Source organism: Neovison vison, chromosome 12 (genome assembly GCF_020171115.1).
Source record: "Neovison vison isolate M4711 chromosome 12, ASM_NN_V1, whole genome shotgun sequence".
Taxonomy (NCBI): domain Eukaryota; kingdom Metazoa; phylum Chordata; class Mammalia; order Carnivora; family Mustelidae; genus Neogale; species Neogale vison.
Genome location: NC_058102.1, coordinates 15,620,343 through 15,643,220, shown reverse-complemented (window position 1 = coordinate 15,643,220; position 22,878 = coordinate 15,620,343). Strand labels below are relative to the sequence as shown.

At 48.9% G+C, this 22,878-nt stretch overlaps 1 protein-coding gene across 4 annotated transcripts in view; it reads left to right on the top strand.

Annotated features, from left to right (window-relative positions):
• The window catches only part of RFX4 (regulatory factor X4), a 158,382-nt gene that overhangs the window by 46,623 nt on the left and 88,881 nt on the right, over window positions 1-22,878 (top strand). For all 4 annotated transcript variants that reach the window (XM_044228053.1, XM_044228054.1, XM_044228052.1 and 1 more), the window contains one exon: window positions 13,479-13,602. In XM_044228053.1, the coding sequence (XP_044083988.1) occupies window positions 13,479-13,602 (124 nt within the window). The remainder of the gene's footprint in view (window positions 1-13,478; window positions 13,603-22,878) is intronic.

The window sequence follows — 22,878 nt, the reverse complement described above, 5'->3', positions numbered from 1 at the left end:
TTCCCCCAAACATCGTTTCAGTTAAGGCTGTTATTCCACTGGCAGCCCAGCCCAGCAAACCTGAGGAGATTAAGGAAGGAAGGAGAGGAAAGAAGGACTGGGGAAGGGAAGGCACGAAGACCTATTACGTGCCAGACTCCATGCCAGGAGCTTCCAATACGTGCCTCATGCCTGGTCTCAGTCTCACGGTTCTCTGAAGTTGATATTGTTATGCCCATTTCACAGATGAGGAAAATAAAGCTTAGACAATTAAGTCATTTGCCTGAATCTACACAGAGCCATGAAGGGGCAAAGGCAAGAACCTGGCTGGGTCTCTTTAACTGCAAAGCCCTTGCTTTGGAAGAAAGGAAGAGAAGATGCTGAGTGAAATAAGTCAAGCAGAGAGAGTCAATTATCATATGGTTTCACTTATTTGTGGAGCATAACCAATAGCATGGAGGACAAGGGGCGTTAGAGAGGAGTAGGGAATTTGGGTAAATTGGAAGGGGAGGTGAACCATGAGAGACTATGGACTCTGAAAAACAGTCTGAGGGGTCTGAAGTGGCGGGGGGGGGGTGGGAGGTTGGGGTACCAGGTGGTGGGTATTATAGAAGGCACAGCTTGCATGGAGCACTGGGTGTGGTGAAAAAATAATGAATACTGTTTTTCTGATAATAAATAAATTGGGGGAAAAAAAATCAGTGATAGTTGCCCTTAGACTATGAAAAAAAAAAAAAAAAGGAAGAGAAGACTCAGGAAGGATAGAGAGGAGAGAACAAATGAGAAGAGGAAGCAGGTGGGCTTTAATGAGCAAATCGCATTAGATTCTCTCGACTAATCCACGCACAGGTGGGAGGAAGACAGCATGGGGGAAAGCGTTCAGGAGCATAACTCAATCTTCCCTAACAAAGGTCTCAATATTAGGCTCGCTTGGCTCCCAGGAGAGTAAGGTTGTTTGCAGGAGCTTGATTTCCAGACTTTGGCTTGTTTCCTTCATTTTGTCCCTATATTCTTTTTCTTGTTGCATTTGCTGCTTTTGGCTTTCTTTAAAATTCTACTCTATTCCCTGGTCAAACCTCTGCCTGCACCCTTTCCCCTAAATTATGGTCACACAAATTCCCATAATGCCAGGACATCTAACGAGGCATCCATACGAAGGAATTAGGGCACGGGAGTTTCTAGAAATGCAAGGAACCAGCAGACACTCTGACTTAAGTAACCTGAACACGGTGCCTATTTCAGAATAAAAGATGTGAATGGGAGCAAAAGAAAATCACCGTATTCATGCCTATTTCTCTATGATTCTCGACATCTGCCTGGCAATCGTGAGGTGGTAGACAGTGCCACCTCTTAAGTCCGACTGCCAGAATGAATGCCCAGCTGTGCCTCTCCTCAGCTGGGGAAACTTGGACAAGGTCCTTAGCCTCCCTGTGCCTCAGTCTGCTCACCTGTGAAATGGGGAGAGCAGTGGTGTCTAACTCCTAGGGAGAGTCATCAAGAGGGAACGAGTTCATGCAGACGAAGTGCTTGAAGTGTCTGACGTCAGATCCGGCTGCTCGGCATATCCTCCTTTCTGAGTCGCCCGGGCATCCTGGGGTCAGGGCTTCTCTCCTTCCTGCTGTAGGCACCGTCGGTTCACTCCTACTCTCCCTAATATCTGTTTCTACGTAAAGGGTCACATAGATGAATCCAGAAGAAATGACATCTTCCAATTCACAAAGTCAGGCAAGAGATTTTTTAAAAAATAACTTTTAATTTCAAGGCCAAATCAGATTTGAGAATTTGGCAATTTTTGTTTTATTATTATCAAAAGACATCAAGTTGTTTGAAGAACATCAAATTGCTCTAGAGTTCTCTTTCTATGTAGAAGACAGAATTTTAGTCACTAATTCAGGAAATGTTGGTCAAGCACCTTCTATTTGCCACACCCTGTTTCTAGGCTCTGATAATGTACCAGTGAATCAGACAGCCCAGGAATAGGGACCCAGGGGAGGTGAATTTATAATGATGTAGAAGTATCCTATTAATGATAAAGAAATAAGGAATACATTAGATGCTGACGGGGCTGTGTGGAGAATTTGAATCGGCTGACAGGGTAGTGTCTCAGAGGGTATTAGGTGGAGTGGTGGGGGAAAGCTTCCCAGAGGAGGTGACATTTAAGTGGACACTTGTATGACAAGAAGTCCTCACTGACAACATGACAATGTGAGAATCAGGATTGGGGAACATTCTAGGCAGAGGGAACAGCTTCTAAAAAAGCTGTACTGTTGCAGGTCGGGCTTTCCCAGAGGCAGCCTGAGCAGAGACCTGCATACGGGTGTTTTTCAGGTGTGCCCCTAGTATCGACACGTGGGGGTGTGAGGGACGCTAGGGTAGGCAGGGCCGGGGTGGGGGGGGAGTTGTCAGGTTAACAGGAGGCTGTGGCAGAGCCTTCAGCAATCTCCAAGGGAGTTCTGAAGCTGGGCTGGCCCTTCAGAGAGACCAGAATCTGGGCAATGGATCCAGGTCTTTACCACCTCCCCCCCTTGCCCATCACTGGATGTCAGTGGTTCCCTAGGAGGAGGGTGAAGCTTTGGACAAGTCAGTTCTCTCACATTCTGCTGAGGACAACTCCCTAGGACAGATTCAGTCTCAGTACCAACCTCCCAGCAGTGAGGAAGGATGCCTCAGTCCGTAGGAGTAACCTGGGCACACACCACAGCGTCTGCCACTCCCTCCAGGATGGGAGGCAGGCCAAGCTTGTTCAAGGAACCATAGGAAGCAGCCAGTGGGGGACACAGCAAGAGATAGGAGAGAGATAAAGGTAGGGAGAGGGAGTCAGGGGAGAGGATCTGTGAACAGCAGGAAAGACTCTCTTTTTAAAAGATTTTATTTACTTGTTTGTTTATTGAGTTGGGGGGAGGGGCAGAGGGAGAGAAAAAATCCCAGGCAGACTCCATGCTAAATAAGGAACCCGCCGTGGGGCTCAATCCCACAATCCAGAGATCATGACCTGAGCCGAAACCAAAAGCTGGGCGCCCAACCAAGTGAGCCCCCCAGGCACCCCAATATTTCTCTTTTAAAATTTTATTTTAAAAATGTTTTAAATAATGTTCAATTAGCCAACATATAGTACACCGTCTGTTTTCGATGTAGTGTTCAAGGATTCATTAGTTACATGAAACACCAAGTGTTCATCAAAACACATGCCATCCTTACTACCCATCAGCCAGAATTTCTCTTAAATAAAAACAGAGTCGTGCTTCAGACTGTAGTGGAAGACACGTGACCTCCTATATGTAAAGTTGCACTTGAGCAAAATTTTTAGAATGTAGTTTCAGCACAAATACTTTGTCTTTGAAAAGGAACTGGACGCATGCTCCATTTCGCAAGGGAAAATGGTATCATTCAGCCTGCGTACCCTTTCTGCTCTGGGCGCCAGTGAGTTCAGACCTAAATCTGTGTTCATGTATTTTTCCCCTTTTTCCCTTGTCTGACTTTCTTCTCTTTCTTTTGTTAACATTGTAGAAAAAGACAAGATACAAATTCAATACTTATTTTTGCTTCTATTTTATTTTATTTAATTTACAGAGGGATATATTTCCTCTTTTAAAAACGGAAATATCGTTTATGAGGCTAACTTGGTTATAGTTCCTGCCTCTTCCCCCAGAGCAGCCCTGTCACCAGTGAGAAGTGTGCTTTTGTGTGTTTATTGTCCTTGTCGACACGTTTACATGTCTGTGTACCAACACAAGTTTCCAAATTGTGATTTTTTTTAAAGATTTTATTTATTTATTTGACAGAGAGAAATCACAAGTAGGCAGAGAGGCAGGCAGAGAGAGAGAGGGGGAAGCAGGCTCCCTGCTGAGCAGAGAGCCCGATGCGGGACTCGATCCCAGGACCCTGAGATCATGACCTGAGCCGAAGGCAGCGGCTTAACCCACTGAGCCACCCAGGCGCCCCCAAATTGTGATTTTTAGGATTTTGTATTTCTTCCTTTCTGAAAGGAACGCAGACATATTGTGCTAAAAATATGCTCCTACACTGTATTGACCCATGGCTGGCTCTTTCCTCACTGGAAAGTCCTGAAGCCATCCCCATGTTAGTCGGTAAAGAGCAGCCCCATTGTAACCGCTGCGCACAATTCCGTGGATTTCGCCACTTGCCTTTTGATGTGCATCTAGGTTGTGTCCGCATCTCATCTGCGCCCTTTACAGACAGCACTGCTGAGAACCTCTTCATACCCACCCCCTTGCCCACCTGTGGGAATGTTCTCCATGTTGGGGTCAAGAAGTAGAAGAGTTGGGTGCTCAGAAAATATTAATGGGAATAAAATTTGCCCTCTCAAATGGTTTTGCCATTTTGTATCTTCACCCACCGTACAAAATACTTAGAAAAAAAGAGCGGGGGGCGGGCAGGGTGTGTGCACCTGGCTGGCTCAGTTGGTTAAGTGTCTGACTCTTGATTTTGGCTTAGATCATGATCTCAGGGGTGTGAGATTCAGCCCTGCATCAGGGGCTGCGCTGGGCTTGGAGCCTGCTTGGGATTCTCTCTCTTTCCCTCTCTCTCTGCCCCTCCCCCTATCCCACTCTCTCTCTCTCTAAAGAAAAATAAAAAAGAAACAGGGCCCTAGCTCCACACCATTGCATCTCCTTCTCCGAGGCACATGCATGCTTCTCGCCATCCCCTCTCTGCAGTGGCAGTGTGCAGCCCCTCAGGACCACGAGGGGGGCAGGCCCAGAAAAGGACATTGGTTTCCTTGCCAAGGAGGCCCGACTGTGCGGAGCTCTCTTGGGATGCTTGGCTTGTTTTCGGAATTGGGGTAGGAGCTATTTGCTCTCCCACCTTCTCCCTCCTTGCCACGAGGCCCCTCACCATCACGTTCGAGACCATCCCCACTCTAAGAACCAATAATACAGCGGCCAAGCAGCCTAAAATAATTGGAGCCACGTGATCTGGAGGCAGCTCCCAGCAGAAAACAGGCAAATATTGTCAAATGCCTTCTGCCGAACACTTTCCAGCATCCTCGGTCACGAGGGTTAGTAAAGCCCAAGCCGCTGGGGAGGGTGAGCGCTGCTGGAGACCCGGCCACACAATAACCTCTATTCAAGCAGAGGATTTGGGAATGGAAAGCAGCCTGTTCCTCTATCCTGGCCCGCTCGCTGCCGGCACATGTCCCCCTGCACAGCCCTGCCCTCTCACACACCTCCCTGTCGCCTGTGCCCCTTCCGGCTCCTTGGGCGCCAATCAGTGTTCGAGACATCCTCCCTTTCAGCAGATCACAGAGGGAGGGAGGCCCTTCCCCAATGGAAGACGGTAGAAGACCAAACTGTCACTTTGTTGGGGAGCATTTTTTTCCCTTTCTTTTGAAAAAATTAAAATGAAGTCTTGGGTGATAGATAGCCTTTCAATAGTTCAAATTAATATGAAACAATATAAAATAATTAATAATTTAGATTTTTTAAATTATTAATAAATTAATAATTTAGATTATTATAATTTATTAGATTAATAAATTAAACAATACAAATTCATATGAAACAAAATAAATTTCGTGTTTCCCTTTAAAATGCTCTTGGGGGCCAGAGGTAGAACGCTGGGCTTCGTGCTGTTCCAAAGAAGCGTGTTGAAGTTTTACACCAGATCACAGCTCCTAGACCAGAGTCATTGAGTGTGACCGACGCCTGACGTTTTGTACCCCTCTCTGACTTGATCCCTTACTCAACAGTGACATGATCTTATTTGCTTCCATCATAGGAGTTCCCCCACCTGGTTCTGGAAAGGCAGGCCAAACGTTTTTTAGGTCTGACACAGCCAGAGCTGTTAGGTAATGCCAGTAGGTGTGGTGGCGTCCTCTGCTGCCGATGGAGAGACGAAGTCAGGGCCCCATGAGGGGTGGGTCTCAGAGCATGAGAAGATGTGGTGTGGCACTAGGAGTCTTTTTTTTTTTTATTTTTTTGTGCTGTGGTTAAAATATAATACGGTAAAGGCATTTGAGCGGGCAGTTCTGTAGTCCCACTAACATTTCCCTGTGTGTCCCGACCTCTCCCACTTCTTGACCCCAACGTGGCAAACACTCCCACAGGTATTCATGAGGGTGAAGTAGAGATGCGTAGAGAGGGGAAGGGATGGAAAGAGAATATCAAGAGGGGGGATGGCTCATGGTGGAGAATGGTGCCCAAATCACCTCAGCTGTCAGGGGTGCCCCCCAGAGCTCTGGGCTGCCCTCCCCCAGGCCAGCCCCGACAGAAGCATCAGCAACAGTGCAGAACTGTGACACGGTGCTGTTAGATGATGCTGAATTTTTGTCCAGAAAAAAAAAAAAAAAGTGGGGGGAGCGACTTAAACCAAAAAAATGAACATAAGGATTCTAGAACCTGGCTAATCCCAGGCCTTTCTGGAATACCAACCCAGTAGTTTATAGGCCAATTGGCCAATCACAGGTTATGGAGGAACCTCAATTCCTGGAGGTTCTGATCCAATTCCAATTCCATAATTACAATGGCAGCGCTAAGTCCCTGAGTCAGTCCGTTGCTCCGCATCAGCCAGACCTACAGCTCAAGCGGGCTTGCACCAGGGACATCAGCAGCTGAGCTCTCTTGTTCCTTGTGAGAACCCTGTAGAGTCAGCAGGACTGTCAGCCCTGACTTTCCTCCTTTAAAAAGGAGGAAGCCAAGCTGGCAGCTGTACGCAGCAGAGGGTCACAGTCTCACTCCACCCAAGCAGGGGAATGCCTGACTCCCAAGAAGGCCCCTGAAGGGGAAGCAGAGTCAGCCAAGGTCCTGGGACAATTACCAGAGCCACCTCAATGCGGGTATTTGGTTGGTGTGTCTACCCAGGAGCAAATCGTGGACTTAAGTGCTATTGGATAAAATGGATCGGTTTTGTTTGTTTGTTTGGGCTTTTTATACCATCAGCCTCACATCTGGTCGGAGCCAGAGCCCCCCATTTCGTATGTAGTTATTGTCTGGTGCTGTTCTCTCTTTGGTTCCCATCATCTTCGGATCAACCATCGGCTTCCTAAGGGCAATGGCGGGAATTGTGTATTGGTGTTCAATGCTGTCTTCTACAGCCTGGCACATAGTAGGTGCTCAAAAAAGGTGTGCTGGCTCACTGACCCCACCATGAATGTCAAGCCATAGCATAGTGAGGGCTTTAGAAGCTCACACTGCAAGCCCGGCTTTTTCCCAGCACAACAACTTTGGGCAAGTCCCTTCCCTCCTCCACGTGATGGAGATAATGTTACCCCCCTTGTGCCAGTAGCTATAGAAAACGTGACTATGCCTGGCATACTGTAGGCACTGGAAAATATAAATCAAATACGTTAATATGAATCAGGGTTTTTCTTTAATCACCTAGGTTTTAAGATTCAAAAAAAAAAAAAAACCAACAACAACAGAGAAAAACAAAGCTCTTCTGATCTGTACAAAAGTCTGTTTTCCTTCCTTCCCACCGCCTCCTCTGTTCTTCCTTCTGAAGTATTGACTGCCTGTGTTCAGGGCTAGGAACTCCGCTAACATAAACAGGGGTTCGGTTTGGTTCCTGCCTTCGCAGGACTCTCACTCCAAGACGTGAAACATTCCAGGAATCTTCCGCCGTAACCTAGAATAACACGGGCAGGTGTTCTGACCCGGGTCCCTCTCTGCCGGCCGGCGGGCTTTGGGCTGTGCGTGGATTCTCGTTGAGTCCCTCTGCGGCCTTGGGGAAATCATTTGGGTCATTTGACCTAAGAAGGAGGCAAGAATCTGAGAGTTCGGGCAGCACCGCCGAGACCGTGGCGCTTGCGAGCCCCGGAGGCAGGATTTAAAGCCAGCGAGTTCGGCCTCGGAACCCGCCTCGGAACCCGCCTCGGAACCCGCCTCGGAACCCAGTGCTGCTGCTCTGCGAAGGTGGCGGGAGCCACAGAAGGATCCAAGCGCCGCGGAGAGGCCCAGCAGGCGGGGAGAGCTGTAGGGGCAGAGGCCGGGCCTCCTGTCCACACGCTGTGCTCCACGCACGGGACTGGGTGCCGGGAGGTGCGCATCGCAGCGCCCTGCACGTTCCGGAGCGCACGAATAGGGAATCCGGCGAGGAGGAAGAACCGGCGAAGAGGCCGTCCTCGGGGGCTGGGTGGGCATCAAACACGCGGCAGGAGAGAGGAATCCGAGCTGGGCCGTGGAGGGCGAGGCATGCAGAGCGGGTCGCCTCTCACAGGGGAGCACCAGGAACGTGGAGGTTGTGGGGGCGGGGGCGATCCCTTTGGCTGGAGCCAAGTGTATGTGCAGAGGAGTGGGTCGGCGGAAGCCTGGAGAAGTAGTCAGGCGTCCGATGTGGGGGTCTTAGATGCCAAGGGAGGGAGTTAGGACTTCACAGGGGCAGAGGGAAGCCACGGCTGGGTTTGGATCACCATCTGGCCTCTGATCGCTTAGCAAGCGTGTTTTCACAGATTTTTAAGTCTCGGACAACTCTGAAAGCCTCAGTAATAAGTTACTATGTCCAACAAAGTTTTTTTTAAAAAAAACCCTGCTGTCTGATCTTCTGGGAAAATGGAAGAGGAGGGCTCTGTTACAGACACGTCTGCAAGGACGTGGGGACAGGAGACTCGGAACCGAACGCTCAGGTGTCCGTAGAAGAGAACAAGGTTGCTCAGGCGAAAGGCAGGGCCCGTTGGGCTGGTGCGGAGACGTTCGCTGCCAGCGCGGACACAGAGCCTCCTCCCGCGCCCCGCGCCCCCAAACCTCGTGAGAAGGTCTTCCTCAAACTGAGTACTGCAGATAATGGCTCCTGCTGGCTCCTGGACGGAGTTCATTATCTCCGCATAATAGGATGGGCTCGATTCAAATATGATCGCGTTATTAAATAGAAGATCAGAAAATGGAAGACGTGGGGAATTTTTTGGTGATCATTAAAAATATCCAGGTATAATGGAGTATTGTTCACCATGTCAGACTAATGATGTCCTCCACAAGTGAGGAGGAAAAGAGGAGATTTCATCAGATATGAAGAGAAATAATTAACTGCCTTTCTTTCTGCGGTGCCTTGGTCAGCGAAGCGGACATTCCAATTAGCAACTTGAGTACACATGCGGACCTCTGGACTTCGTAAGGAGGTTTGGGGAAAGGTATCATGACGCTCTTTCTGTGGAAACTCATCAGGCATCGAAGTCCCCCTGAATGCCAGTTACAACTATTCAGTCGCAGAGCTTATTAAAATGCTTCGTAGTCATAAGCCACCTGGATACCTTGAGGGATAAAACGTGCGTAGAAACGTTCTTCTTTAGAAGGCTCTGGCCTCTGGCAGGTAACTGCTTAATTAACTCAGCCTGTGTGAATGTGACTGGGACCCATATGGATTCAAATAGTTTGTTGCTGCTATGGGTGTATTTAATGGGATACATTTTAACCTTGGTCTTCCATCTTAATGCCGATCCGTTGGCCTTACTGAGTGAGCAAAACAGGAACGTCCCGTAGAAACTGAGGCATGGGGGGGAGGGGCCTAAATAAAATAGCTAATGGGAAGGGGACTCAGGAATTTACCTGGGAGCCTGTGCTTTTTCATACCACATCACGCTTGCCCTCCATAACTCCCTTGCAGTCTTTAGTCATGAGGAACGGCCCCTTAGCTGTTCCCCAGCCAGGAACCCCAGAACGTGCCTTGGTTTCTCCCATCCACCTCACATCTGGCAGCCACAGCCTAATTGCTGTCTCTGCCCCCACGGCCACTCCTTCACTCCACTCCTCGCTCTATCTCTTCTTGCCTGATCTCTTGGAGCAGCTCTTAACTGGTCTCATTTGTTCATTCATTCATTCAACAGATACTACTAGGCAGCCGCCATGTATGTGCCAGGCCTCGCTAATCAGCCGTGGCCTCCCGCCATCACGGCACCACCGTGACCTTTCCAAAGAATGAATCTGATCAGGCCACAATATGCTAAAGAAAATGTAACTGGCCCCTGTCATTTTAAAGGATCACATGCCTTTCATAAGACGGGCTCTGAATGGCTTGAAATGCACGCGTGTTGGATGTACCCATGGATTTTTCTGGCCAAAATTAATTTTAGGAAATTGTTAGCTAGGATGAGCAAAAAGGGATACTTTTCTCCTCCCCACAGCTTGTCCTGCGCAAAGTTGCAGCCGCCCAAGTTGTGTGTGTGTGTGTGTGTGTGTGTGTGTATGTGTGTGGGTTGGTCTGGAAAATGTTCCCCCGTAGTCCAGAGAGTTGAAATCAGAGCTTGCAAAGGAAGTTGCTTAGTAGGACTCGCAGGAGTCTGAGATGGAACCTAGGAGACTTGGGCGTTTTTTGTGTTGATTGTTATATTCTCTTACAGTCAGCCCGTTGCTGCTTCACAGATGACATTAAGCTTTACATTAATATTAGTGACTATTGTTACTGATGACACAGTGATGACTTCTGCAGCATCCCAGAAACACTCTGCTCTTCCCTCCTCTGAGTCTTTATTTTTTCAGTTCTCTGAGTTCTGCTTCACCACCCCCCGAAAATAACACTTTTGTTGTAACTCTTAAACTCCAAGGACTGCCAGACTCCTGTGCCAGGCCCTATTCTCTTGTGGGCACTAAAGAATTCTCCATACCCCCTCCCCCATGGTTTCGTGTTTTCAGAGGTTCCTCTGCAAGCCCGTTCTCTGCTCATACCGTTATCTTCATCATCCAAAGCGCGTGTCGGTGTGTCCTCATCCCCCCTGTTCTCCTCGCCTGGAACCCCTCCATCCACCAGAGCAAGGATGCTGTCCCACAGAGTAAGACTATCCCACTGACTGGCTGCTTGACCACAGGCACATGAGTTCCACTCCCTGAGCCTCAGTTTTGCCACCTAAAGCATGGGTGTAAAACCTACTTCAAATGTTTTTTGTGAGGATGGAAAGAGATACCAGATACCCAGTGCCTGGCATCCTTTGAAGAAAGCAAGAGATGCTAACCATCTGGTTGTCACAAGGTTCGATCCCAGTCCATCCACGAACCTTTACAGCATCTTCCACCGTCCACCGCTCCTGCTGTGCTTAAGGATTCCTATCTCTGTGCGGTACCCTCTGCAGATAGGCTGCAAAGTGAGCTAGGGCCTGGGTCGTGCCTCATGTCGACATAAGAGCCTACAGGAGCCAGACATGGAACAGAAAATAGGTGTCAGAAAAAGAGGGAGGAGTGGGGACTCTGCCCAACTTGAGGGCACACATACCTCTGGCCTGTTATTGGTCATGCGGGAATATGGGCTCAGTGTTGCCAGATCTCAGCTTTTTCAAGGAAGTTAGATTCTTATATGAAGTGTCCTTGGGCCAATGCTGTTTTCAGGTCAAAAAACAGGTCTGTGAGACCCCCATTTGTGAAAACTGTTGGATTCAGATGGCCCACACAGGTTTGTGCATAAGCTGGTTTTCTGGACCTCTGAGCTCACTTTTAGGGAGAAACAATGCTGCGCATGGCATGCAGGGGTCCAGGCTAAGCTAGAAGGCTGATTCCCATTCGTAGCTGACCTGAAGCTTAGGACAGTCCTACGAAATGTAATCTCTGTATGAAAGCCTTTCCCCACAGGGAACCACATTTGGAGTTCTGATTTAGGATGTTGGGGACACGTGTACTAGAATGGACGCCCTTTCAGGACAGGGCCTTTGTTTTGTTCACTGCTATTTCCTCAATATCTAAAACACCACCTGGAACTCAATAAACACTTGTTGAATTAAATATTACTTGTGTCTTTATCCATCTGCCCACCAGTAATCTGCTCCTTGTATGCGAACAAGGACGGTCTTGCTCCCCACGGCATCCCCAGCACTTGGCAGGAGCTAGATCAGTAAGTATTTGTGGAATGAATGCATGACGGCGGCGATCTAGCCCTCAAACACTTATGGAGCACCTGCTGTGTGCCAAGGGCTATGCTGGCCTTCAGGGATGCAGGAGTGACTCAGACACCGCGCCAGTCTCCAGGAATTAGGTTACACAGAAAGGATTGCACAAACTGTTTCCTGGAACTCTTCTAAAAACGGTCAGGAGTTACTCAGCATCCCCCTTCCCAGAAGAGAGGGGAGTGGGGGAGATGGTGAGACCATTCTGCACCAGGATTCTTCATTCATCTGAGCATGGCTGGGGTTGATCTCACCCGTACGGTCTGGATATGAAATGATTGAATTGATTCTCTTTCAACCGCGTGTCGGAATGAGCCAAGGGAGTGCTGCCTTTTCAAGTGGGCACCTCGGGAGGCCGCGTCCTGGTTGCACTTCATAGTTACGACAGTGCTGGGCCCTTTCTTTGGCCAGTGCCCCCGGAGAAGCTAGAAGCCATTTGAGGATATTTGTTTCACTGCTTTAGGATCACGCCTTATTTTTGCTCCTTCCTCTCCCCCAAACTGTTTGGGATGAAAGCGTTCTTCCAACCACTTTATTCCTCCAACTTGGTTCCAAGTGACTTTGGGTTGTTTCCTAAAATCCAATCTGTGATCAAAAGAGAAATATTTTCTCTTGTTGAGTTAATTGAGCAGTGTGTGCCCCAGGCTGTGGATTCGGCAAGCCCAAAGAGAAGCCCCCCAGTTGTCACGTACCCCAGCAATTCTATCGGAAGAAGTGTTCAATCTTCCAAGCTGTCTGTGACAAAGGGGGCAGGATTCTTTCTGATGCCTCCACTCCACAGGAGTGGAAGATGCTCCTGTTAAGGAGGAGGAGGAAAAATGACAAACTCTACCTAGTTTACTTCTATGTGCCCAAGATCTAGCACAGATTCTGGACGTGTAGGTATCCAGAGAGGTTTTACGGAGAGGAAAAGTGGAGGATGATGAGGTCTGACATCAAAGTGTTTATCACGTTTCTCACGGTGCTGGCTCAGGTCACACGTCACATCTGATTGTTATGTGATCGAAGGTGATCACAGCCAGCACCTCCAAAAGGAAACTGAGGTCTGAGGCTAAATAACTTGCTCAAGGTCATCAAGCGAGCAGGTGACCACACTGGGGTCTGAGCCCCCGTAGGAAGCCCTCACCCTGGGCCGTTAAACTGTACTCATTGAGAAGGTGATGGGCATGGAATCATAATGATCCCAAAGAGACCAAAGGGTTCAGCCCCCCACTGTGGTCATAAAACCTCCTTTCAGTCAGTGGGTCCCTGGCTGTCCAGCTGTCTGGCTTTTCCTTTAGCATTTGTGTTCTCAGGCCATCCCACTGCACCGCTCTTGTTAACAAAGATGCTCCAACCCTGGGACCACATCAGAAAAGGCTGCACAAGGGAGTGTGTGGTTCGAAGCTCGGCTGAATGGGGTGCCTGTAAGCTCCTGTGTATTTTTGGAACATTTCAGAACCTGCCCGACCCAGAATGGGGCTGACCAGTGACAGCACAGGAGAGAGGGACTGGGAATGTGAGCCGAAAGTGACCCAAAGTCATACCCACAGGGGACCACAAGTCTGATCCCATTAACCTACCGGCAGGTTACTTGGTCCTCCTGGGCCTCGGTTTCCCCATCTGGAGGAAGAGTTCTCTCCGTCAGGACCAGAAGGCGCGTGCCTTCTTGCCTGAGGTTTGCTCACTGAGCGTTTGTCCACAGGCTGGAGGAGAACTACGAGATCGCGGAGGGGGTCTGCATCCCGCGAAGTGCCCTGTACGTGCATTACCTGGACTTCTGCGAGAGGAACGACACGCAGCCTGTCAACGCGGCCAGCTTCGGGAAGGTGAGTCGGCCTCCCCAGCCCTCCTCCTCTTCCCATGTTCTGAGTCACTTACACACCATTCTTAAGCATTGCTGACGTCTTCGTTGCTTTGGTTTTTGCTGCAACCAACACCTCTTAACAAGGTGATAACCAAGCCGAATACCAAACGAACTAATTGCAAAGTATTGAAAACTGCAAACGATTCGGACAGGTCCTCGAGTGAAAAAGCGAACACCTACCTTGAATTTCCTCAGTACTTAACTTGCAGGAACTGGCCTCTTTCCTCCGAGAGGCCAATGTTAAACTCCCCATCGTGTTGCATGTGTATCAGTGAGGCTGGGGCGGGCAGACTGCTTGGCTTTGTCCTGGGAAAGCCTTGGGGAAGCCGGAAAACGGCCTCATGTCGTTAGCCTGAGGGTCTGAAAATCCTCTGTGGGGGGCGATGCTGTCTGTAACATGACGGCTGGCCTGGCTGCTATCTGTCCATCTCGTGATAAAAATACATTCCACACTTCAGGCTATGTCCACAAAAACTCCTTGTCGCTGGTCATTCATTTTAACAGGCCAAGGAGCACTGCTGGAACACTCGTCTAAGACTAATCTTTAGTCTGTTTGATAGAAATGCAGGTTTGGGGGCACCTGGGTAGCTCAGATGGTTAAACATCGGACTCTTAATTTCGACTTAGGTTATGATCTCAGGGTCGTGAAATTGAGCCATGAGCCGGGCTCCGTGCTCAGTGCAGAGTCTGCTTAAGATCCTCTGTCTCCCTCTCCCGTGCCCCTCCCCCCACTCTAAGTAAACAAACAAACAAATAAGTAAAATCTTAAAAATAAATATATATATAGGTTTTTATACCTCAAAATACCTAATTTAATTTGAGTCGGTACATCCAAACTCTTCCTTTTATTAGCTTCTTTCCCCATGTAGAAGTTTTGCTGCATCTGCTCACAAAAAGGCAGGTGTGTTTTGCACCAGGATTCCTCACCAGGTTTCCAAGTGCGCCCATAACAAGGACTGAAATGGCAGGAAGAAGTGACCTTTCATCAGTCATCAGCTGGGTTGGGGACAGAGAGCAGCGTCAGGCCTGAGCCAGCAACCGCCCCCTGCCCCTCTGCCAGAGAGTTCAAAGCCACGTGGCTGAGAACTAGCTCCACTGAGGAAAGGGGAGGGTGCTCCGTGGTGACTTAGGGGAGGGCCTATGGTTTTGTGATGCATTCCACGTACAAATAATTGTTTAAAAAGTTGAGTGGGGAAACCAACTTTGCCGTTTCTTTCATTCATTTCTGCGTTCCTTCAGTGTGGGTCGAGATGGGCCGCGTGGCAGGCACTGTGTTCTGCGGAGACCAGGAGGGAATGGAGTGTGGGTCCCACTTGTGGAGAGCCTCACAGTCGAGGGAGGTCGGTGAGCACCTCAGTGGGTGCGAGAAGGAAGGGCATACCAGGAATGCAGGGGGGCACTGGAGCTTTGTCGCTCCTCTGGGGTCCGGGGACATTCACCCTCCCTCACAGCGGCCCCAGTGGAGAGCTCAGATAAGGCCTGCAGTGGAGGGAGAGGTTGGGTGAACCGAAAGATCCAGAATGCTAACTGTCCTGGACTTATCCCTTAACTTCTCTGAGTCGCCCTGACCTGGGACTCTTGCTTCTGCCTAGAGCACCTCCTCCACCTGTGCTGTTCAGGACAGTAGCCACTAGGTTGTTTAACATAATAAGCAGAAGAAAAAATTCTGTCCTTCAGGCACACTAGCCCTATTCCACATGCCCACTGGCCACAGGTAACTGGAGACTGTCCTACTGGGCAGTGCAAATAGAACACTTCATCATCACACAAGGTATTATTAGACAGCCCTGTTCTGAACCATTGTGAGCCAGGGATGAAACAGCCCTGTGGGCTTTGCACCAGACAGCCCACAGGAAGCGCCGGTGATCCCAGGAGACTGAAGTCTGCAGGAGGGACTTAAATCCCAGACAGGGTCCTGTGGAACAGGTATCCCCAGCTCAAGACTCCCCACCACACTGGAGGCTCTGGGGCCTCCCCCTGCCAGTTCCCCACAAGTGGTCTCAGCCCTCTCTGCTTGGCTGCCTCCTCTCTCCCCCTCCACCACCTCCCACTGCTCACCTCCCCTGCCTTCCTCCTCGGGACCACCTCCACCAAATCACCCCTGTTCTCTGATCCGAGTTCCTGCTGACCTCTATGCACCAAATGGCTTTTCAGAATCTTTTTCCAAATAATAACTTTTCCTCTCTAAGAATTATAGTGTCAGCTGCTTCCAAAATAGTCACCAAAAAGGCAGCCAAACGCCATCTTATCTTCATTCCAAAAGCAAGGACATAGTCCAGTGGTATTAAAAACACAAACGGAAGAGCTCTTTGCAGGTACCTAGACATTGATTTCAAATGTACCGGGAACCGGGGCTGTCCTTCCAGCCACAGAGGACAGAAGGGGCCCGCTGAGGGTTTCCGCACTAAAATCCCCGAGCTGGAGCCCCAGCCACGCTCGCCCTTCCCAAGGGCTCCCAGCTGCAGGTGCCTTCCCCGCTCCCCAGAGAGAAAGGGACTGGTTGTTCTGTGAAGCCTGGGATTGTCATCCTGGGCAGCCTTGCTTTGAACAGATCCATCCAAACTTTCGATTCATCTACGAACTTTTAACTCTGAGTAGACAAGGTTCAATACTTGGGCTTCACGTTTAGAGAAAAATGTCACTGGTGGCATCTTCCCCCCCACCCTACCCCCACGTCCCCAGCTTGCAAAGTGGGCTGCAGTGAAGCAGGCGTCAGCCGCGACTCTCCCACCGTGTCACCGGGCTGGGATACCGTCCTTGATAAAGTGAGTAGAGCGCAGCAACTGTTTTGTCCCAGTACGATCTGAAAGAGAGCCTCTTTCCAGCACTGTGGCCACACACCATAAGCACTGGCTTCCAGTAATACCGTATTGACCTTGGGTCCCAGAATTAATTTAGGCGTCGCAGAGAATGCTGAGGCTTCGAGCCGAGCTGGTCTTGTGCCTGCTTTTCTGCTGGCCACCACGGAAGGTGACCCAGCTTGGAGTCACTGGAATTTTCTGAGCTCCCATTTCCTTACCTCTAGATGGGAGTAGTCCCTCCCCAAATTACTGTAGGGATAAAATGACACAGCGCCTATGAGAACATTTTTTAAATTGTGAAGTGTTCTACCAATGGAAAAAGGCGCCGCTATCTAAAACTGGCCTCCCTCCATCTGGCTTCTTCTGTTTCCCACCATGCTTTTCTTTTCTTTTCTAAAGATTTTATTTATTTATTTGACACAGAGAGAGAGATCACAAGTAGGCAGAGAGCGAGAAAGGGAAGCAGGCTCCCTGCTGAGCAGAGAGCCTGATGTGGGGCTCAATCCCAGGACCCTGGGATCATGACCTGAGCCAAAGGCAGAGGCTTTAACCCACTGAGCCATCCAGGCACCCCTTGCTTTTCTTTTCTTAATAGCACTTATCATTGTCCCGACTGTTACCTGTATGCTACAACTAATGTATTACATGTTGCATGGATAGTTATCTACGTGTCATTGCCTATTATTCTACCACTACATACTACAGATAATATAGACTGTATATAACTAGTTATATACTAGTTATAGACTATATATAACTGTATAACTATCATATATATGACATAACTGAAAGATATATATGTGCACGTATATGTTAGTTGCTTGTTTTTTATTCGCCTCCTTCTCTAGAATGGAAGCTCCACGAGGACTTTTCTGTTCACTGTGAATCCCCAGCTCCCAGAATAGCCCCGGGCGCATAATAGATCTTCAGATATTTATTGAAGATTGAATGACTTATGTTATGGACAAGGACACTGGAATCCTTTGACACTTGTGAATTAGTTTGACCCATATGAAGCAGACATGGTATCCATTTTCCATTAGCCCATTTGCTGAGCAGGGATGAATTTGTTCAGGTACCAGTGGAAACTGGTTGTGTGTTCCTGTACTCTGAAGGGCCACCTCCAGAGTCCTCTGTTGAGCCTTTCCGCTCTGTCCTCTGATGACATCACAGAGAAACCCCATAACATCTAATCATCATTTTGGTCTTGGTTGGATAATTAAAATTCCCTTTCAGCTATGAGAAAGTCCCATTCAGTCCACTTTAAAACCTCCATCTGTGGGCGCTGGGGGCTCAATTGGTTAAGCATCCGCCTTCAGCTCAGGTCTTTTTTTTTTTTTTTTTTTAAAGATCTTATTTATTTATCTGACAGAGAGAAATCACAAGTAGATGGAGAGGCAGGCAGAGAGAAAGAGAGAGAGGGAAGCAGGCTCCCTGCTGAGCAGAGAGCCCGATGCGGGATTCGATCCCAGGACCCCGAGATCATGACCTGAGCCGAAGGCAGCGGCTTAACCCACTGAGCCACCCAGGCGCCCCCAGCTCAGGTCTTAATCCCAGAGTCCTAGGATCGAGCCCCACATTAGCCTCTCTATTCAGTGGGGAGCCTGCTTCCCCCCTGCCTGCTGTTCTCCCTGCTTGTGCTTTCTCTCTCTCTCTCTGTCAAACAGATAAATAAAATCTTTTAAAGGACAAAAACAAAACCAAACAAACAACAAAAACCTCCATCTGACAGGGAAGTCAGAGTCTCTCCCTTCCTGAGTGAAGCGCAGGATTTGGTCTGTGCAAGGGGGCACGGTGGGCCGTCCCGCTGTCCTCCGACTTCTCCAGAGCTGGGGCAGAGGGATGTCGGAGAAGGGTGGGAGGAGGAAAGTCAACGGGAGTCACTGTGACCATCTGGTGCCCTGCAAGGTCTCCTCCTGCTAGTGACCTCTGCTGGGCTCATGGGTTTGGGGGACCCTATGGATCTCCATCCACACTGGCTAAAGGGATGGGCTCTGCAGCTGACCTCCCTTCCACCACCCACCCTCAGGCCGCTGTTGTTCCTCCACTGAGTTGTGTCAGAGGGTTTTGACTAGCTCACTGCATACCGACTATTATACCCCGACTCTCAGAGATGCTCAGATGAGCCCCCGCAAATGTAGCTAGTGTATGGGACAGGCTGAACTCAGCAGTGTGCACACAGAAAGTGACTTTGCTTTGTTTTACCATGTTCTGGCCAGGCCTCCTTCCCTGACCCCTGATGGTTTCATGGCAGGTTTAAGAGCTTTTTGGTTATTGATTATAAGAGCAAGCCTCTTTTCAATAATTCAGACTCTTTTAGACATTGAGACTCTTTTAGTCCAGTCCAGTACAAATGTACAACCTCAAATCCGCTTGAATATGCCTCTCTGACCTCCAGCTCAGCCTTGACCATGTGTGGCCTGGGGACCTGCAGTGGGGAAGAAGAAAGCGTGATCTGACCTTTGCTTTTCCTTGAACTTTTCCTCCTGCTGTTGGAGTCTGCAGGCTTGTCAGCTTGAGAAAAAAGACTTCCAAAATAGGAACCCTAGTTTTCCAGAAATAGCAGTAAAATAAATTTTACAATGGAACTGTTCGTTGAAACAAACACAACATCATAGGGATCAGTTGACCTACACGGGACATCATACCCAGCTAAGTTGCCAGAGCCTATTAACATATCATTCTTGGGGCTGCTGGGTGGCTCAGTTGGCTAAGCATCTGACTCTTGGTTTTGGCTCAGGTCATGATATCATGGGTCATGAGATGGAGCCCCACATCAGGTTCCGTGCTCAGCGGGGAGTCTGCTTGAAGACTCTCTCCCACTGCCCCTTCCCCCACTTGCCCACACTCTCCTTCCCTCTCAAATAAATACGTAAATTTTAAAGAAAAATGGGTAACTCTTTAACAGACGTTAGAAGTATTTAGCTATGTCTAATTAGGAATGCAGCACTCAGACTTTTTATAAAATGTATAAAAATCGCAAACACAGAGCTTTCTATGACCTGGTACTGCTGTAAGCATTTTACATAAGTCAACATTCTCCAAACTACTATTTGAGGTGGGAACTGCAATGAACCCCCCCATTTTAGAGATGGGTAAACTGAGTCCCAGGAAGGTAAATTGCCCAAGGCTACATAGCCGGTAAGTGGACAGGAACCTGGGAAGTCTGGCTCCAAGAGTCCAGGCACTTAAACTTATGTCATTACCCAGAGCATTTATTTTTGGGGGAGTAGAGTATGTATGTCTAGAGGCGGGAAGTAGGTCTACGTGGACAACAAAACCATGGGAATTTGGACTTCAGTGTGGTCATTAGCAGCCACGTGCAACCTCTTAGATGATGGAATTTGGGAGTGAAGTTTTGGCCTCTCTGTCTCTCAAGGGCAAGTGCGCTGGTCATTGCAGTTGAGAAAGGCCCCCCAAATCTTGCCCCACTGGAGGGTTTTAGGCACTGTGAACCCTGTCGCCAGTATTCCCCATGCTGCTTTCCCCTTAACACTTGGGTTCACCCAGTTATTAGATATTCATTGACCTCATCCTGCTGTGGCCTCAGCCCTGTATGGGCAGGTGGGAACTGGAGTGAAGAAGATAGTCTGTCCTTGGGGCGCCTGGGTGGCTCAGTGGGTTAAGCCTCTGCCTTGGGCTCAGGTCATGATCTCAGGGTCCTGGGATCGAGCCCCGCATCGGACTCTGCTCAGCAGGGAGCCTGCTTCCCTCCCTCTCTCTGCCTGCCTCTCTGCCTACTTGTGATCTCTGTTAAATAAATAAACAAAATCTTAAAAAAAAAAAAAAGAAGAAGAAGAAGATAGTCTGTCCTTGAGGGGTGCAGGCTGCAGAAGGGACATATCCCTACAGGAAACCACAGAGCACAGTGGCAGATGTGCCCCTGAGCTGGAATGCCCATGAGTGGAGGGGTGCAGAAGGAGACTGCTGCCTCCTCGGGGTGGGGCAGGGGTGGCAGCTGAGAGCGGGGTCAATCTGGGAGGAGCCCCAGACACCCACAGTCCTCCTCTCCCCACAGCAGCCCTGTGAAAGCCACAGAAGCTGAAGAGGGTGTTTTAATGTCACCAAATACTTCTTTTTTCTGCGGCTCCACTGGTCTTTTGGAAACTTAGCAAAAACTCTACCTTCACAGAAATGGAGCATCCCTGGTTAGCAGCAAGCTAAGCTTTTTCAGAAACAAAAAAGGGTCTCAGATCTCGGAGTACGTCTCTGACTTACCAATGGATTGCTTTCCAAGCATCTATTACATGCGTTGGTGAGAGGTTGAAAGGCAAAAGCACGTCTTCTTTAACAAACCTTGGTTGAGGTTCTACTGTGTGCTAGAGGCCAGGAGTTTCCAGTAATGCCAGGTGTGGAGTCTTAAACTTGAGGATAATCACCCTTGCTCTCTGCACCTCCGTCCCTCCATCTGTTACATGGGAAACTTACATACAATGGTCTCTACCACATGAGCTGGAAGTACTTTGCAGCTAGAAACAGTCATGGCAGTGTCTCGTGTCCTCCTCATACGGCCCTGTGAGCTAGACGCTGGTTGGTTTGTTCATTTTGAAAGTTGACATGGCTGACTCTGGCCACTGGAACCTTCTCTGTGAAGTAAATCCTGGGCTGGGTGGAAATCAGAAGGTGGAACAGTTAGGAATTGTGTTGGGAATGTGGCTTTTAAAAAATGCCCTTCTCCATCCCCAAACAGTGACATAAATAAATGAGTGATTTTGCTTTTCTTCACATAGAATAAGTCTAAGAGACTATTACCCAGGGCTGCCATTACAGGTCTAGAAGAGCGTCAGGGACCTGGGAAGCTTCGATCTTTCTGTGCTCTGGCCTTTGTAGCAGATGGCTTCCAACTTTGCATTACCTCATACCTCATGGGCCGAAGTGGCAAAGGCTGTATTCCAGGCAACAAGTGGGAGAAAATGGGGGGAAGAAGAGAAAGGTCAAAAACTCCAGCCAAATCAGTTGTCTTCAGGAGCTTTGCCAGAGCCCTCCATCTTGCCTGCCGCCCCTGGTTGTCAGGGGAGCGGGAAACTGTAGAACGTTGCCCCCTGGAATAAAAAATTAGAGTTTGGTTAATAAAGAAAAAAGGGGAAACAATGCGACATTTTAGCCACATAATGACACTTTAAAAATCCATCGTATTCTGTTTTTAAAAAATTGAGATATAATGGACATATAACTTATTAAAGGTGTACAGCATAATGATCTGATATACGTGTATATTGTGAAATCTTCACCAGACAAGCTTAGGTACCATCTCTCACTACTGTAGTTAATGATTTTTTATTGTGATGAGAACTTTTTTGGTGATAAGGACTATAAGGTCCACTGTCTTAGCAGCTTTCAGATGTCCAGCAAGTCGACAATAGCCACCGTGCTGACCTTGGCATCTCCGGGACTTACTCGTCTCCCAGCTACCAGGGGAACCTGTTGACCCCTTTTCCCTACATGGCCCTTGTGTATCCACTATGAAATGGAACCCAGGATCCTGAAAACGTGTACCGAACACCCTCAGATTAGGAGCCCATGGGAAGGAACAGAGGCAGCACAATGCGATCTTTTAAGCCTCGGGCAGGATAACGTGATTTACGGTCAGCACCATCCAACGTGTCAGTGAGAGGCAGATTCGCGGACAGCTGTGACACAGTGTGATTTGAATACATGGAAAGGCCACATCACCTCAAAACTGCATGTCCCCTGAAGACTTGTTGATGTCTCAGAATCCTCAGTTCCTTTTCTTGAGGAAATGCAGCTAGAACAGAGCCAGATAATTCAGTAATGCGCATGGGTTACTAAGACCTCAAATGCAAAGAGTTCAAGCTATTCAAGGGCCTTAGAGATTGGTTGGTGGGACCCAACCACCTTCCTTTTCTAGCTGAGGAGATGGAGAGAGGGACTGAGTGGTTCTCCTGAGGTCACGTGTGTCTTGGCAGGGCTGGGGCTTTGGGGTGGGGGACACCAGGAAGCAGTAGGGAGACTGAAGAAGGGGAAGCTGGGGTGCTGGATGTATGAATTGGGTTCATTGATAGCCTGCCTTTTCCCCTTGAGGACTTGAGGCATTGGCAGTTTGGGCTGTGGGTGGCTTTTCCTTGCATATTTGGCTCCTTCCTCATGGCTGGCCATGCTTGAGCAAAGTCAAGAATCGCCCAGCATGTTCTGGGGACCCGTGCTTGGGGCAGCTGCATATACCTTGAACGGAGAGGGAACCAAAGGTTCCTCTGACTTTGGGGGCCTGCCGTCTCTCCTCAAGAGTGCTGACAGGCCGCCCTGGCCTGGGGTCATGTGCACCCCCGTGCAGGGCCACTGACCAAGATAAAGGTGCTCTTGGGACATTAGGATCCTTCAGGAATGGTCTCTTTCCAGTTTTCAAAGGAAACCCTTCGGTACATTGATAGAGTTTCTCAACTTGAAATTCTCGTGCATGTTTTTCTCCACTTTTAGTG